The 19,140-nt window shown below is 30.2% G+C and overlaps 1 protein-coding gene across 3 annotated transcripts in view; it reads left to right on the top strand.

The window, feature by feature from the left end:
• The first annotated feature begins 1,342 nt into the window (after nucleotides 1–1,342).
• Nucleotides 1,343–19,140, top strand: part of LOC142321549 (glutathione S-transferase C-terminal domain-containing protein homolog) — a 46,878-nt gene continuing 29,080 nt past the window's right edge. The window contains exons 1-3 of one of the 3 annotated variants that reach the window (XM_075359717.1): nucleotides 1,343–1,735; nucleotides 5,953–6,098; nucleotides 14,285–14,378. In XM_075359717.1, the coding sequence (XP_075215832.1) occupies nucleotides 1,680–1,735; nucleotides 5,953–6,098; nucleotides 14,285–14,378 (296 nt within the window). In that variant the 5' untranslated portion in view covers nucleotides 1,343–1,679. Of the gene's footprint in view, nucleotides 1,736–5,952; nucleotides 6,099–14,284; nucleotides 14,379–18,263; nucleotides 18,404–19,140 lie in introns of those variants that run through there. The other 2 variants (XM_075359719.1, XM_075359718.1) reach the window with 2 other exon arrangements.

Below are 19,140 nucleotides of genomic sequence, written 5' to 3'. Positions count from 1 at the left end.
ACAAAATATTACTATGTTGGCTAATTTCTTGGGTTTTATTCAGATTCTAGTTTTGATTGTGTCGGTAGTGCAGTGGATAAATTGTCAAATAGGGTCTATAATAATAACTGTGAAGAAAACTGTAAGTAGCAAAGACTGTCGCGTTTTTAAAGTGTTTGCGAAGCAAATCAATTAAAAGCGGTTTTTTTTTAAATTTTGACCAATGGTATCGTAAAAAAATATTTAAAAAACAAAGACAATCTCTCAGATTGTGACGCACCAATGATAGATTGTATAAAGGATAACTTTTAGAATTATTAAACACAGTGTATGATACATGAACACGATATAATATTATAAATAAAGGAAAACTATTGTAAGGTAAAAAAAAATTAGAATTCGCGTTGTTCTAGATTAATAATGTGAATAATTACGTATTCTTGCATACGAGAACAGGCAGTATTATTTAGACGCATAAACGATAAATCAAAGACGAATATGACAGCAACGACATAACGAGGGATATAACGAACACAATGATCACATTATCCATGATCAAAATAATACAGAATTTAGAAATCTCCAGGAAAAATTAGATGATTTACGGGACCTACAGTTTCACGATCGGATTAGTTGTTTGTGCAGCTATGTACGGCGTTAACGCATCCAACAAATTTTAATGATGCTAATAGAATAGATCCTGTCGGCCTCTGGAGCGCGAGTGGTAGCGTTTCGGCCTTTCATCCGGAGGTCTCGGGTTCGAATCCCGGTCAGAGCATGGCATTTTCACATGTTACTTGTCATTCATCTCGCTCTCTGAAGTAATACCTAACGGCGGTCCCGGAGGTTAAAAAATAAAAACAAAATATATCCTAGAAATGTACCAATTAAACTCCAAGATCTTTCATATGTTATAACGACTCTTGTTGCTAAAGTTGCTGTTGAATCATTATTCAGTTTTGAAAGCATGTTGCAAATTAATGAAAATTCATTAATGCAGTCGAGATAAGTTATGACCATTTTGTGTATTGCTAATGAAATTGAGAATTTTCATAATCTATATAAAAAAATATACACGTGAAGCCGAATTGGAAAAACAAAATCATACATACTTGTGACATACGTATATTTTTCAAACGTTTTGGCCCATGAAGGCTACCCTGTTTTCATCAGACTCCATCCAATTTATTTGGGGAAGCAAATTAGACGTTTTCAATAATTTATAAAAAGATTCAACCAAAATAATAATAATAAGTTGCCTGGATTTCAGTGCTATACTGGGAATAAATTATCACTGATTCGCCTTATGTTGTTGATAATTATGTTTGCATTAATAATAATAACTTTTTATCTTTTCTATTTATCACTCTGATTAGGTTCTAACGTCGAGCTTAAAAATTAATTATAATGCCAGCAATAATTCTCAATAGCTGGCAGTAATCATTATTTTTTAGTGAATAAACGACATGTGAAATTAATTTTGTACGCCCACCTCCAAACTGTATATTAATGTTTGCAAAGTAATAGCGTGACATTCTAACGTCCAATTTTATCCACTATACTATTAGTCATTTGCAGTTGTTGACGTCCTCTGTAGGTTATGTTAACCACATTTATTATATTCCAGTTGTTTTTGAATCGTTGTTTTTCCTTTGGGATGGTACAGTTATTGATAATTAAAAGCTTATGAAATTACCGTCATGATTGAATCATGTACTATCCAGCGTATGATACTTGGTATAATATTCTTGGGAGGGTGAGTAATTTTCTTTTACATTTACTATTACGTTTTGTGACGATGTTTTCGTTATGTTCTAAACTGTATTGAAAATTTTACGTTCAAATATGCGCATTGTGTGATTTTTAATGCAACATGCTTGGAGTAATTCATTGATTAACATGGTTATAAGTTAGAAAGTGCTAACAAACTGGTAACTTAAAGAATATCATTTTAAGGCCATATCTGCAATAGCAATTTAAATATTTTTATTACTCAATACGTGATATAGTTTTCTCTGTTTAGACCAGAACTTGCAACACTATTGTCATTTCTAGTTTAGCCTTTAAACTTTTCTCAATATAAGTCAATGTGATCCTTCAGTTGTGGTCGGTTAAACAAAGATGGGACGCTTATCATTGTTAAACTTCTATTTATGTGTTCTGATAATGTAACCGCAAAGTGTATCTTAACTAATAAGCTTATCTAATTACTTTTGTCTTCAAAAAGACGTCATAAGAGTACTATAACCAACCAAAGATTCAGTAACATGAAAAAGAACTAGCAACCATATTCTAACGTCAGCAGATAAGTTGCTTATTACACTATTGTATTTTACATTTGCTTGTTTACAAATAAATTTGCTGACTAATTTATTTGAACATCATACAGGAGTTCGTGTTATTAGAGTAATAGAAATCATTTATTATGTGTTGGAAATGTAGGTAGTATGTATATTAAAATTGTTGATCATATAGAAGGTTTCTATGGAAGAGATAAATTACCAAGGCCACATTGATGCAGTTAACTGGACTGTAGAAAACATGTTGGACTTTGTAGATGCCTTAAAGATTTTTCTTCTGTCACTGTGCAAATGGTCAGTAATGCTAAAAATTACATGAAGGACTATGTGTTGTTTTGGTTAAAACAACTTCCTCTGAAGTATTATCTAAAGGTAGTTACAGGAAAAACAAAGTTCAAAAGGTTAAGTATGGTTAAACCCACCGGGTTGGTCTAGTGGTTAACGCGTCTTCCCAAATCAGCTGATTTGGAAGTCAAGAGTTACAGCATTCAAGTCTTAGTAAAGCCAGTTATTTTTACATGGATTTGATTACTAGATCATGGATACCGGTGTTTTTTGATCGTTGGGTTTCAATTAACCACACATCTCAGGAATGGTTGAACTGAGAATGTACAAGACTACACTTCATTTACACTCATACATATCATCCTCATTCATCCTCTGAAGAATTATCTAAATAGTAGTTACCAGAGGCTAAACAGGGAAAAGAAAGGTTAAGTATGGTTAACCCTAGACCTGGTTGGTCTAGTGGTGATTGTGTCTTTGCAAATCAACTGATTTCAGTCGAGAATTCTAAGGTTCAAATCCTAGTAAAAGCAGTTACTTTTATATGGATTTGAAAACTAGATCGTTGATACTGGTATTCTTTGGTGGTTGGGTTTCAATTAATCACATAATCTGAGACTGTACAAGACCACACACTTCATTTACACTCATACATATCATCCTCATTCATCCTCTGAAGTAATCCTGATGGTGGTTCCAGAGGCTTAAACAGAAAAAAAGAAAAAGGTTAAGTTTGGTTAGGTAATGTTATTTCCATTTACTGAACTTATATAACCTAATCAAACTTAAGCTAATGCTCATTTTGCTCACTAACCTTGTCTGATTAACATTAAATATACAAATTATATACAATTTTTTTATAATGTATGGTATCAGTTTACTATTTAAAGTAAATTAGGTTGGACAGTGACTGAGTTGGTGGGATGATTCTACTTTAGACCTTAAGGTGGATTGTAGATTTGTTTTTACCACCACTTATATTCGCATAAGTTACTAAAATATAGGATTGGGAAAAACGTTATGGTACTTGTGTATTATAATGGCGCCATTATCGTTGGGAGATTATAACCAGCACGACTTGTAGCGAGTTAAATAACTATGTTCTACTTCATATCAGTAAGACGATAAAATATAAATATTTGTTAAAGTTAACGGTGAATTTATAAGTGAAATTTGTGCTCTTAGAATTTGTCCCCATGTTGTGAAGATGAAGCTGTTAGATTTTTGCAGGTTAGGCTTGAATAATTTGAATAAATAATCCAGTTTCTAGTTTTGTGTTTCTACTTTATTCCTAACAGATTCCAACAGCCATCATAAATTTACAGACCTATTATGTATAACCTTCCAACCATAGTGGTGCCGTTATAATACATAAAGTTTTTTTATATTTCAAATAAAGTTTAGTTGTGTTAAATTGTGTCATGTTAAACATAACATATCTTAAAATGATACATGCCTTTTTTATTGATGACCTTTTCTAATATTTGAGGTAAAATCGTAATCCCACCACTAGAACTTCAGTGTTTTCTGTATGAAAAACTGAGGAACTGTGATTTTTACATGCCTCATTTGAACTCAACTTTGTACTATTAAAAGAGTTGTGTAGACACCAAAACAAATGGTAGTCTGATTTTGCAAGGTCAGGACTATAAGCTGGATGAATAAAATATTCCCAGTCAAGCCCTCTCAGTTTTTGATGCATCACCAAAGTTGTGTTAGGTCTGATGTTGTGGTAAAAAAGATCGTTTCCTGTCGATTAGTTATGGTATCTTTTTCATGTTCAAATAGTGTAATGTTTCCAGTTGCAGGGTAGAGGTTGAGATCAATTGTTTTTGGCTGGGTGGCAGCAACTCTTAGTGAAGAATTCCTTTTCGATCCCCCATATGCACAGGATGACTTTTTTTGATGTCAATCTTGGCTGCTGGTGTTTGTGAAGTTTCACCTTACTTTGACCATGATCTTCGTGTACATTATTGTCTTTTCGCTACTGATTTATTTTTTTTAGCCTGAAATGAGTCGTTTCAAAAAATGGTTCTTTGCAGACCAACAATGTATAAACAGTATTATTTTATTGAATAGTAAACATTATTGTTCTTATCACATATTTTAATGCACAATGATCTCAAAGCTATTGCATTTTGCTTACTGCTACGCTAGTGCCCCTATATGCAGATGTTAGGCCCATTTTGACATGTGTTCACATCATAAATGATATTATATCCATTTAGATAAACAACATATTTCCATGTGAAGTCTGAATAAGAAATGAATGAAAATTTACCAGTTATAGTTTTATTTAATATATCTTAAATTGTTATAACTGGGAAAAAGGTATTTTTACCTTTTGATGTGATGACTCTTTGTTAAGTAAATCATTTCTTTGTAAATATATTGAACACTTGGCAACAAAATTAATGCTTATTAATAGGCTTATTTTTATATTTATCTTGTCTGTATGTGTCTGTTTTTATATATATTGTTTAATTGTACAATTTAAATGCATGTTTTTGTCTTTTCTGCATACTAATGATATAATTATCATCTTTACTTAGAATTATAAAATACAAGTTAATTTACATTGCACTAATTTCAGAGACTATACCTTTGAAACAGGTCATTTTTATAGAAAGTTTTTTAAATAATTTTTAAAAGATAACATTGATTGGGAATTCTGTTCAAAATATAGAACTTTAGCTGAATTCCAACCATGTGTTTTCATTATGAAATAATTATTACCAGTTAGTAATTGTTAGATAAAGCTGGGATGAAATAAGTAAATCTCTTATTCTGATTGATTAAGCACAATACAATACAATTTTTATATTTAATCAGGAATGTGTAGATGTATTACTCCACTAATAAAAAGGAGAAACTGTGGTAAAACCTTGATTGCAGGAACATTACAAAATATATACAGTTAATTATAAAATAAAAAGTAAATATGATTAAAATACATTTTAATTATAAACTACACATGAAATAATTTATAATTCAGAAGGTTTTAATAAAAATTATTGGTACATATTTATGTAGATGTTGAAAATAGTGTAAAATATTCAGGTTTTTTAAAAAGGTTTTTAACTAATATTATTACGAGATTCATTTTTAGAGGAATATTATTTCTATAAAAAAACCTTTTTATTCCATTTTAAATTGATTAGTGAGAAAATCTTTTTAATGGTTTGATAATTTTATTAAGTATGACAGAAGTATAATATGGTCCTTTCTTATAAGCTAAAGCGCTATATTGAGTTATACAAAAACAGTTCCGGTGTCTGATTTAGTAAAACATTTTCCAATTTTTGGTTATAGAATCATCTCCTGAGAGATTGTCTTACAATTTGGAATCACTTTGTATTATGTATTTTTTTATGTTTATTTTATTTAGATTAACAATTTTGGTTTTGGTTATTGAGAGTAACTGGACAAGTAATAATAGTAGGAATCTTGCTAGAAATATTGAGCACAATTCTTCAGATACTTGTTGGTTAAATGAAGATTATGAAGTTATTGAGGAGTGTCATCCTTGTACAGGTATTATTTTTGAAATTTATAAATGTGTTTTAATGTAATGTTATTTAATTCAGTTTGTGTAACTAATCCTGATCAATTCTTTAAATATTTTATTGGGATAAGTGCATAATTGTGAATTATGTGGGTCCATCAGGAAGAACTGATAGGTGCATTACTTCATGGATAATAAAAGGAACTATTTTAACATCTTACCAAAAGGATCAAGTACAGTATAGAAAACTTTGATATCATAGCTGTTTCTTGAAGAATAAAATAAATAAATAACAAAAACAATTAATAGTATTATTCTAATACATGAATGTGAAAGTTTGTGGTGGGTTTTCTCTGTCTGTTTGCTACAGCAACACGTGAAAACCAACTGACCAATTGCTTTAAAATTTCAGGATTCATTCATGTTATCCCACGGAAGGTTTTAAGCCAGTTTTTAGATTGAAGCTCTAGCTCTCCTGGGAGTGAAGTTGTGAAGTTTTCCTTGTCAAAAGTTTGTGCACTTTAGTTACTGTAATTACTACTATTCAGTTTTTTGTAATCTATTTTCTTTTTTAGGTGTTTGTAAAGTTTATATACTTAAATTGTTATTTATCAGTATTATTAGATAGATAAAATATAGATAAACCTTTACTTTTTGTCACGATTTTAAATTTTGAAAAAAGTAAAAAAAATAGTATATAAATAATTGTTGCTGTTCTAGACAGCTCAGTAGTATTTCTGTGTTATTCTTTATGAACCTGTAGTTAAACCTGATAAAATTCTCCAGCTTTCAAACAAATAAATAAACATATTCCATAAAATATACAAAATTCTGTAAAACTAGTATGTTTTCTTTTTGCTAGGATTTTAGATTAATAAAAAAAATAAAAGTAAAAGTAATATATATAAATCATTACTGATATTCTTAGTATTTCTGTGGATATTCTTTATGAACCTGTAGTTAAACCTAATAAAATTCTCCAACCTTCTATTTAGCAAAGTGATTATTAAAAAAAATTAACAATCCAGCAATCACTTTCTTTTTTCATTTAAAATAACTTTGATCTAATTAATTATTTTACGTAAAAGATGAAATTTTACAGATTGATGAAACTTTTATGGTTTTTAATGTGACTGTACTACATTTCAGGATTCCCAACAAGGAAACAATGATATTTTGCTGGGTTAATGGATCGCCCAATCTATTGATTCTTATAAATTAGAGGAATACGTAAAATGAATAAGTTTATGTATGAAACAAAGCATTTTTTAATTTAATTACAATCTATAAATGAACATGGAACAGCATTAGGTAACCTCCTGTTTGGATTAGTTAATTTTTTTCATGGGTAATTTAGAAATGAGAGGTAAAAGAAAATTTCAACATTTCCAGTAAGTTTGGTTGAAATATATTTATAATATTTTTTCTGTTGATAGGCCTGTTTTATTAAAATACTGAAAATTTTATTAAAAAGATTGAACAAAATCAACAAATACATTAAATTTAGATTAAAAAATAAAATAAACAGTTTTTTTAAATTTAAAAATGGTTCATAAAAAAGAATAAAACTTATTTTATGAGTACTAAAAAAAATACATTCGTGATCTGCTTATCACTAATGATAGAAAACTTGAGAAATTGGCTGTAGCCCAGTATTTCTTGAAAACTGATCACAAAATTAATTTATTTGAAACAATAGTTTTAAAAATTTACACAATAAAGAGGAATTGATAGTCAGAAAACTTGCTTTATTATAGTGATACAGAAACTTCATTGTTAAGCAATGGTAGGTGATCAATAGCTAATAGTTTGTTTGAAGTTAAGTTAAAAAACCTTTTGTGTGAAGTTTACAATATTAAGAACATTAAAGTATTTATCTTCATCCTTAAAATATTATTTGTAGGTAGGTATAACTTTTTGATTAATTAAGTTTCATGGTGTCTGTGTCATCCTTGAAATAATATCTTTAACGTCCTTGAAGTTCTGGTGGGCAGTCTTGATTACAGGTTTAAGTAATTTAGGTATTTTAAAATACAGACAAATTTACTTTTTTTAATAGGAATTGCTTAGAAAAATAACAGTTATTTGAATTTCTTACTTTTATTCTATTATTCTTATTCTAAAATCCTGGCAAAAAATACATGTTTTGTAGTGTTTTGTAACTCTACTTAAATGATTTTTATTTTTATTTCTCTTATGTGTTTACATTTTTTTATATACTTTGCCATAGTGTCTGCTGTTGATGGTTGTTTTGCAATGGAAATGGTGTTCTTTACATCTTAAGTAAAACTTTTTGTTAATGGTTTATGGACTGTAATCTTTATAATTAAATGTATTTCAGTATCTGTTTAGCATAGCTGTTAATTTGTATGTTTAATCTATATGTATATAAAACAATATGTTGTGAGTGAATCAAAGTCCAGTTAAAATTACTTAAGGTAAATTGATGAAAATTAGTATATATTTGTTCTTCTTGCTATGTAAGTGCCTACTAAGAAAGGATTTTTTAAAAATCCAAGTTTAAAGAATTGAAATGGAGTAACTATGACATTTTTTGTTGTTGTAATCTTCATATGAATATTTAAAAACAGTTTTCTAAATTTTTTGAAATTCCACGTTTAAAGGGTTAAAATTATTTTTGATTTTTTGAAATCCCGATATTTTTTTAATTTCTTAACAGTGTAATAATATCAACTTAATTTTTGATGTGTGTAATCTTCAATGTGCATATTTAAATACCAATTTTTAGATTTTTGAAATTCAACCTTGAAAGGGGTGAAGAAAGGTAACAAGTTTTGAACAATGATTGAAAATTTTCCCCATTTCTTACTATACTAAACAAGATAATCACTAGATGTGGGCTTGCAAATACTTCTCATATAAATATCTAAAAACAATTTTTGGGTTTTTCTGAATTTTGTTTTTTTAAGGAGTGCCATGATGGCTTAACCAATGCAGCTACTGTTACTTAATGTGTGACATGACTGGTTGCAACTGGTTCTGGTTACTGGTTATTAAAAAATATAAAATAAAAAAAATTGACTGATGGGAAACACAAGTAATCATATAGAGCGGGCAAAGCTGTGACAGAGATGCTAGATGCTAATACTAATATAAATATAAAAACATAATAAAACATTATAATTTATTTCTAAATTAATAATATATTGTTACTCATAAAGTAATAAACATAAATAATTAAGTGATAGTAAAAAGTATACAAAATTAAATAATACCAGTTAGATAAACTGTATTTAATTAGGTTTTCCATAATGGTTTAAGATTTACTTGAATAGTAATATTTTTAGAACAAACCATGACACAGACCTGAAGTAAACATCAAAGTGAAGAGAAACCAAAGTGTTTGATACTTAAAAAGTTTTAGTACCAGCTCATTGGTGCTGTGTTGCAAGGGCAACAGCTACATGAAGCTCTGTAGTCACCATGATTAAGGTGCAGAGGAAGGTTCAGTGTGTTTTACAGCTCACTTAGTTTGAGTCAGTTACACTTGTTACTCGTGAATCACCATCATGTGTTCAATAAAGACCCACCGCATGAAAATAACAGTTTCCGGTGGGATAGATGATTAAAAAAACTGGCAACCTACTTAAGCAGTCATGTCCAGGATGACCATCATTGACGATTGTCTTTCAACAAGATTGTAGAAGCTATGCAAACAAGTTATTTGTGTACCCTGAAAAATTCAGTGTGATAATATTATTTATTTGTGTTTAAAAACAACTATTCACATTTTAAAAAAATTTGCTTTACAGAAATATTCACCTGTACCATAAAATTTACATACAGGAAAAATTAAACAATTTGAATATGTTGTAGACATTCTAGATAAGTTAGATCATGATGGGGAGTTTTAAATCAGTTTATTTTCAGTGATGAGCTGTGTATCATATTTTGGGATGAATAAGTCAGTATAATGTCTGAATATGGGATACTGAACCTCAATGTCATTATGGAACATCAGTGTAGTAGCCCAGAGGTTAATGTATGGTGTGTAATTTGACAAGACAGAAATATTGGCCCCCTACTTTTTTGCTGAAGACTATAACAAGAAGCAACTTCCTGAATATATTAGATGGGTATGTTGTGTCTCAAATACTGGAGAATTCCATTCTCAAGTTTAATATAGCTCCTTCATATTTTACCGCATTTGTTGGATTGTTTAAATGAAACATTTTCTCAGCAGTGGGATGAATGAGAAAGTTGACTGAAACTGACTTCTTTCGTCTTCAATTTTTACCCTTATGGATTTTTATTTTTTTTTGTGGGATGAATGAGAAAGTTGACTGAAACTGACTTCTTTCGTCTTCAATTTTTACCCTTATGGATTTTTATTTTTTTTGTAAAGACACAAGTGTTCTATGTTTAAAAATAAATTTAGACCATTTAAAAAAACAGATCACTATAACTATTTTGTCTATCAGAAATGAAACTTGGAGGTCTACCCTGACCTGGCATCCTACTTGATATACAAACTGTTTCAGTGAATTGATTGTACATGCAATAAAAAAACTTTGAGCTGCTTGTGATATTTAATCATGAATTGTCTCTAAACGACAGTAGGCGATTTGGTTTCATGAAACCATAAACACTGAGCACACTCTGTACTGGTATATGACTCCATGATATCTGATGGAATTACTCATCTAGATGTGTCACCTAGAACCCACTGGGTTGGTCTAGTGGTTAACGCGTCTTCCAAATCAACTGATTTGGAAGTCGAGAGTTCAAGTAAAGCCAGTTATTTTTACACGGATTTGAATACTAGATCGTGGATACTGGTGTTCTTTGGTGGTTGGGTTTCAATTAACCACACATCTCAGGAATGGTCGAACTGAGAATGTACAAGACTACACTTCATTTACACTCATACATATCATCCTCATTCATCCTCTGAAGAATTATCTAAACGGTAGTTACCGGAGACTAAACAGGAAAAAGAAAGAAAGAAAGAAAAAGATGTGCTACCTAGAGAGAATATCAGAACTATTATTAGGTTGGAATGAAACCTGAAGATATACTGTATTCAGTGACATATCAAACAATTCTGTAAGTTATTTATTTTTTTTCATTATGAAAGGTTACTTTTGTATAACTAATTTATAAATATGCTGTATTACATTAGGTATAAAAGTAGACTTAAGTGATTTACATAATGTCAAGGGAGGTATCATTGCAATTTATTTTTAACACAGAGAATAATGTTAAAGTGCAGTGGAAAACTATTAATAACCTGATTGGTTATTCAGCTTGGTCCGAAAAAATTAACAAAATATTATTGGCCAGAAGGTGTTTGGGGGGGGGGGATACATGAGGTTGATAATGATATTACAAATTCTTTTAACAAATATTTTTTAAAAGTCACAGGAAAATTAAAAAAAAAGAAATATAGGTCACACTTGATAGGAATTCACTGTCTTTGGTCATAAGTGAAAACTTTACAATACCAAGCTCTATAGTCTCTTTTTTCTTAAATCCACTGATTGTTTTGAAATATATAAAATAATACTATCAATGGCTGATAAATATTTTGTTGGGTTTGACAGTATAAAAACTAAAATTCTAAAAGAAATTGCATGTGTGATTTCTGATAAATTAGCCATTTTAATTAATCTATTATTTGAAAAAAGGGTATTTTTCCCAGTGTTTTAAATCATCAGTTGCACCTATTCCAAAAAAAGGGTGATAGTGAATTGATTTCTAACTACAGGCCAATTAATTTTCTGTCACCAATTTCAAAATTACTTGAAAAATAGAAAAATAAGACATGAATTTTCTTGAATCAAATAGAATCTTTAGTCAAAATCAGTATGGTTTTCATAAAGGTCATAGCTCGGAAAAGGCAATCTGTAATCACTAGACTACTCTATGATACAAATAAAGGTATTAACAACAGTGAGAAAGTAGTAGGCCTATTCTTGGAATGTAAAAGGCTTTTGACATAGTGCAGCATTCAATTTTACTATATAAAATGGAAAAAATGGGTATTAGGATTGTTAATAACTTGTTCTCTACGTATTTGCAAAATAGAATTCAATCAATTAAAGTTGGTAATGTAAAAATTAAGCAGGTAAATTATCTCGTGGAGTTCCAAAGCTGTGCTTGGTCCTGTCCTATTTCTGATATATGTGAATGGTTTTTGTAATGGAAAATTTAAAGGGGAAATGATGTGGCTATCTGTAATGAGCAGTTAGAATACAGCAATTACATAATAATATTGTCAGTGATCTCAGACACTTAAGGGCTTGGGTAACATTGAATGGAATTACTTTAAATGCTCAAAAAATGAATTTTTGTGGATTCTAGTTTAAAATCTAGGGATAATGTAAGTAATAGTTTAATATATCATAATGTAAGTTTTATGGATGGAAACTTACTAATTGTATTGGGTGTAAATTGTATAGGTTTCTATCATTAATGTTGATAGTGTTATATAGCTTGGAATGACCTCAGATAGCCAATTGACATGGAAAAGTCATGTTCATTATGTTAGAAATCTTAATGGTTTTTGTATAAGAAAAGTTTTATTACTTAAAAAAATCAAGTATACAATAACAAATGTACAATATATTTGATTCTTGTTCAGAATCAAATATGTAATAACATATGGGGAGGTACATATAATCGGTTATCGAGCTGTAAATTATGATCCAAAAACATATTATGAGGTTGATCACTAATGAGCCGAGATTAAGTTCATTGTTACCTGTTTTTAGGAAATTAAAATTGTAACTATAAGACAGTTTTTCATATTTAGACTAATGATAACTTTTATTTAAGAAGAGGATGATGTATTGAAGGAGATCATAATATCATACAGTCTGGTAGAAGTAAGAGAAAAATTGTTTCCATTCCCAAAAGGAATATTTCAAAAGATTGTATGATTATATGGCTCTTAGGTTTGTAACTTATTATTTGATGATATTAGGGAAACTGGAACTTATCCTGCAAGAAAAAGAACCCTTTAAAAAATAAAAATAAAATAAATATTTGAGATGGATGATCCAGAATGTTTCTTCCTGTCGATTGAATAATTGCCATGCTTATGAGGTTTGATTGATTGGTAACTTTATTACACGATTACTTGCATTGTTCGACGAATATATGTTAATTGCTCTGGCCTTTCATATTGTTCAATATATGTGATAGACAACTGATGTGATAATATCTATTGTGATATCATATTTGTCTTCTGTTTTTGAATAGTTAATTATTTGAATTTGATTACAATAATAAGTGTCAATTTGTCATTTGAGTGGAATTTTTATGTTTCGTTTGTGGGAAATATGTTATACGATAAGTTTATTCTGAATACCACTTTTTGCATCTTTTAAGTTAGTATTAAATTGATGCATTATTTTTGCTCTTATTATATTAATTGTACTGCTGCTAATCTCTGAAACAGGCTTATTTATATAGGCAATTTATACCTAATTTCTAATAAATTTGGAGTGATGTCTAAACTGCGCATTATTAAGTAGTGTAAATTTATTTTGATTGTAAAGTAGAATAATAATTTGTAATATTTGATTTAATTGAAAACAAAATTATTGTTTTAAAACATTATATAAAAACATTTAATACATGAACATTTGTTACACACCATTTAAGGAAGTGATACTAATTTTCATTAAAAAATATGATAACATTCAGTATTTAATGTTTAAAAAAAATGTAGACCAGACTTTAAGTTAAAACAAATTTTATGTGAAAGGACAATTTTTTATTTCTCGCAAAAAAACATGACCAGAACCACCAACCATTCCAACACCAGTGCACCCCTGATTAATGGGAATTAATCACGTCTATAGTCACATCTATCTGAGAAGCACAATGCAATGGTTTTATCCATACTTAAAGTTAGATGGTTACAATCCATCCAGTAAATAAGGTGTTTTTTTTTTTTAGCTGTTTGTAGAATTTTCAATTTCTTTTAAATATTGATTTTTATTTTGAGATAAAATTTAATGAATAATATTACAATTACTTTTTTTAATACTTATTATTTCTGAGTTAACATGCTACAAATGACTTCTTGAAAACTAATTTAGCTTTTGTCTGTCTATGCTAATGTAAAAGAAACAAAAAAGTTAGGTAAGTCTCTTTTATTTCTTGTTAAGCATGTTACATGAAACTGAACATTTTTTTGTGATGATTACTATGCTATAATTCATAGATGTTGTCTTTACTTTTATAGATTTTGAAGTAGCAAGTAAAACTAACAAGGTTTGCTCTGAAACACATTACAAAGAAGCTGTTAATTGTAAAAAATCTGGTAAAACCTACAGAAGGTAAGCAATTACAATACAGAGCGGTAAAAAAAAATGTACTCACTGTTTGCTAGTCCATATCTCGTGATAAAGTTGACTTGATGTGACAATGTTTGGCACTGAGAGAGGGTTATGGTAAGTGTTCGAAATGACCACCAGCAGCTTCTATACAACACCCATGGCACCGAACTGTACACTGAAATATGGCTGTTAATGTATCTGGCATAATGGCAGCACATTTTCACGTAGTTCATCAATTGTTGCTGCTTTTTGTTGATACATGTGATTCTTGACGGTCCTACCAGAGGTAGAAGTGCAGAGGTGTCAAATCAGGACACCAAGGTGGGTACTCAACAATATCTCTACGACCCACCCACCGTCTGGGTAGAGTTTTATCAAGGTACAACCTGACATCTTGATGGTAGTGAGGCAGGGATCCGTCTTATTGCATGTAAAAAAGTTCATCATACAAGCTTTGGATGGCAGACAAAATTTTTGTCTGAAGCACATCAAGATATGCCTCACCAGTTTATGGTATCCTCGAAGAAGAAGGGATCAGTCAAACCGTGCACTGATAGGCCACACCACACAGCAACCCCCGGTAGATTCACTGCCCTGTCCACATGAGCATGAGGCTTTTCAAGAGCCCAGTAAACACAATTGTGGTGGTTCACAGTACTGTTAAGTTTGAATTGTGTCTCATCAGTCCACACAAACTTCCCTGAAAATTCCTCATCCTCACCAACCATGTGCTGAAATCATTCACAGTACTCCATTCTTCAATCTGGGTTGTCCTCATTCATGGTGTGTAGCAGTCTTGGAATGTAGCCTTTTCACTTTGCACTCTTCAGAATGTATCTTACACTTGACTGGTTCACCCCACTTTCATGTGCTTCCTGGTTCACTGATTTTTGCGGTGATAGGGTGAAATGTTGCAATACCACATTATGGACACCGGACTTGTAGCTGTTTGTGGTCGGCCAGATCTTTCCTTGTTTCAAACTTTCTCTGCCACTGCCATTGTACTGCGTGAATGTTCTTGTACTTCTACTACCCACTTCAATACAGGCTTGCATTCAATAAACGACAAGCAAACTTCAGCCCTTGTTACTGCTTGACTGTCTTCTGCTGCACTGGCTAATATGACTGGCTCATTCCACCATCAACCACCCGTTCATGCACGGCATAAATTGCCAGGTCCACCTACCACAACAAATTTAATACCTTACACTAACACTTCATGTTAGATTAATGAGTGTAAGTCTTTTTGTTTAGATATTAATTACAAACAGTGAGTACATTTTTTGGATCCCTATGTATTTTCAAGTTTATTATTTATTTACTCATGGTTTATATCTTACATTTTTTTTTTTACTGGCTTTTCAAAGAAACGTTCAGTGTTATTCTCAATTGCATGGTGGAAGTGGGGGATGAAAATGAATTTTCTTTACGTTTTGAGGTATGGGGAGTACAAAAATACAATTCACTTAAATTGGTGGGTTTCTTATATATATATATATCTATGTGTGTGTATGTGCACGCGCACGTGCGCATAATATATATAATATATTGCATATATTTAATTTTGTGGTTCAAAAATGTCTAAAACTACTTGATCAATTTTATTGAAATTTAGATATGCTTTAGTAATGTATTCGAACTTGTGCATGTAGAAATTTTATGAAGATTGGTTGATTCATTCTTGAGTTACACCCAATTTAAGATTGAAAAAATTTGAGTGTGGCAAACTAGAAGTGTGGTTTGTTATGAAAGTTGGAATGTTGATGTTTCTTTATCTGTAGTATCTACTGTTAGCAATATTATTATCTTAGTTTTTATTTGTTGTTTTAATTTTATTTTTTATTGTAGTACATTTTTGACATATAACAGTTTTCTATAGATCAAAGGTCTCTTTTACAAAAAAATTTTATTAGAATGAATTTATACTTTTGAAAGAAACAATAAAATATTGAGTTGATCTAGTACAGAACTGCGCAAGAATTTTTTTAATTTTAACTCAATATTTTATGTATCTGTACATTAATGCTAAAATTTTAAGATTCTTATTTTTGTGTTGGTGAATACAAGTATTTCCACATTATGTTGATCGATTTTTTATTGCTAGGATTAGTCTTATCGCCGGCCTCCATGGTGCGAATAGTAGCACCTCGGCCTTTCATCTGGAGGTCCCAGGTTTGAATCCCAGTCAGGCATGGCATTTTTCATACACACAGCAAATCATTCATTTCATTCCTAAAGCAATACCTAATGGTGATCTTGGAGGTTAAACAAGGAAAAAAAGGATTAGTCTTATTAGTCCCTAAAGAAATATATACCACTGATTTATATGGTGCAAATATCTATTGTTTATCTGGTTTCACCAGATTATTGATCATCTACTACAATCATATAGAAATGGTAATTTTTTTCCCCAGAGGAAAATATAAAATATAAAACCAAATAAATAAAAACAATTTTTAAATCTACTATTATTTGCAGTCAAGTTTGACTGGGGAATACCCTCTCGTTAATATTTAATATTAAAAAATAGAATAATTATGTTTTATAATTAAATTTGTATACAGATTTTATTAAAAATGGTATTGTTATGTGATAAGAAAAAAAATAAGTGATTGAAATAGTACAAAATGGGATACTGTAAGCTAGTTTACATCAGGTCTTTTCCTTTCATATTGTAATGTGGAGTCCATATTTACAGGGATATGCACACAAAGCATAATTTAATAACTATTAATTTTCTCAGTATTTATTTTATATTAATTGCAAACAAAACTCATCAGATTTTAATAATTGTATATTTTAGGGTAGGATCATGGAGGGCCAGATACAATCGTCATGATGTGGTATTATTTTATCTGGTGGCATTTCTCTTAAGCCATCAGTCACCATTTTTGTTCCAAGACTTCTCCTTCAGCTCCTTGTAGTTTCCAGTCTTCATCTTATCTATTAAATTCATCTTTCTTCTTCCTCTCTTCCTTTCTCCTTCTACTGACCCTTGCAATGCAGTTGTCAAGTTTTCACTTCCTCTAACCGGATATCCTGACTAGTTTCCATTTCTTTGGTGTACTTCCTTCAAAAGTGCTATTCTTTTTTAATCCTATTCATTACTTCCTTATTCCTCAGTTTATCTCTCAATCCTTCTCCACATTCATAACTTAAAAGCCTCAATCCAGTCCCTCTCCTTCCTACGCATCAGCTGTGCTTCACTTCCTTAAAACAAGACACTATGTATACGATTTGGGTAACCCCTTCCTCAGCTCTAAATCATTTACTACATAGTAATTTCCCCTTCTTATTGAAGGTTTTCTTTATCATTGTTATTGTTCCTTTTATTTCCATTGTACTCTTCCAGTCTTCTGTCACTATAGTCGCTGTTATAAGATAACCGAGCATAATTAGTAAATAAAAAAATGGTAAATCTTTTAAATTTAGGGGTTGTTTCATAAGTTAACACATCCTTACTGTACAGTTGACCCAGGCATGTCTGAATCTTTTCAGCCAGTCTCATTCATTTATATACTAAATTGTGCAGGTTCTTATTACATTCTTTACAATTTTGTTGTCTCTGTGTATATCTAAAATAGGTAAGAAAATAGAAAATACTGTAGCAGTGAAGTGAGATCTGAAATTTGATTTCTTAATACAAGAAATATATAAACACATGATATTCATTCCGCATAACCACATTCATCACATAACATAATCTAGCTCTTCTATCATTGAAAAGCTATCTGCATTGTGATGTTAAATGAATGCTAAAATGTAACTGCTTTTTGAATGTCTCTTTTAATAAAATTTATTGTAACTTTTCAACATAATACAGTTTTTTAACATTCACTTTTTTAATTTCATTTGTAGCTGTGATAAAGTAAAATGGCTGGAAGAGAAAAAATTTTGGCAGTTTGAGGGAATAATGCTTTTAATTGCTTGTGTTTCCACTGCTGTTGTTCATTTGCGCCAGAAAATTCTTGATCATCGTATGCTTCGTCGTATACAAAGGCAGATTGCAAATAGTGTATGAGTTTGTAAGTACAAGCTGCTGTCTTTATTAAATTTTAGTTTTTTGTACGTATTATATTTAGTAAATATTGTGAATATCAGCACATCTTTCAGAACTATAATAACTACCAAATTGATCTCAGAAGTAGAAATGAAGTAAATTTGACCTGAAAGATGCAGTATTTTGAGGTAATTCTAAACACATTGAATTTGTGTCAATCTTTGTGTAAAATATCTGTTCTTCATTGTTTCTTAAACTATTCTTGCGTTATCTATCTTTTCAAATCTGCTCAGCCAGCTATATAAGTGCTTCAATAAATTTTACTGAATCTCTGCTGTTTATTGGTTCCTCCAGCTCCTTACTGTGTGTATCCTCTATTCCTCATGTTCGTTTATGTAAGATTTTGTTTAAAAAATTCTCAAATACTTTTCATCACAAGTTTTTTTGGTCATATCTCTGAACTGTATGTAACAACTGGTCTCCTACAAATTTCACATATTCTCATTTTATTTTGAACTATTTTTATTTTATTAAAATAAATAAATAAATTCAAATGTATTATTCAATTTTACTTGTATAATGTTAATATATAAAAAAAACCATCATTACAACCATATGAGTCAGTTAGATATAGATCTTTATTTAATATATAATAAATCCTTTATTGTTAGCTATTATTGTTTATCAGATATTTTAACAAATTTATAAACCTACTAGCACAGTTGTAGTAACAATTTATGTTTAAGCACTCTTCTATCGAGC

This window comes from Lycorma delicatula, chromosome 3 (genome assembly GCF_047948215.1).
Source record: "Lycorma delicatula isolate Av1 chromosome 3, ASM4794821v1, whole genome shotgun sequence".
NCBI lineage: Eukaryota > Metazoa > Arthropoda > Insecta > Hemiptera > Fulgoridae > Lycorma > Lycorma delicatula.
This window is presented reverse-complemented; position numbering and strand designations above follow the sequence as displayed.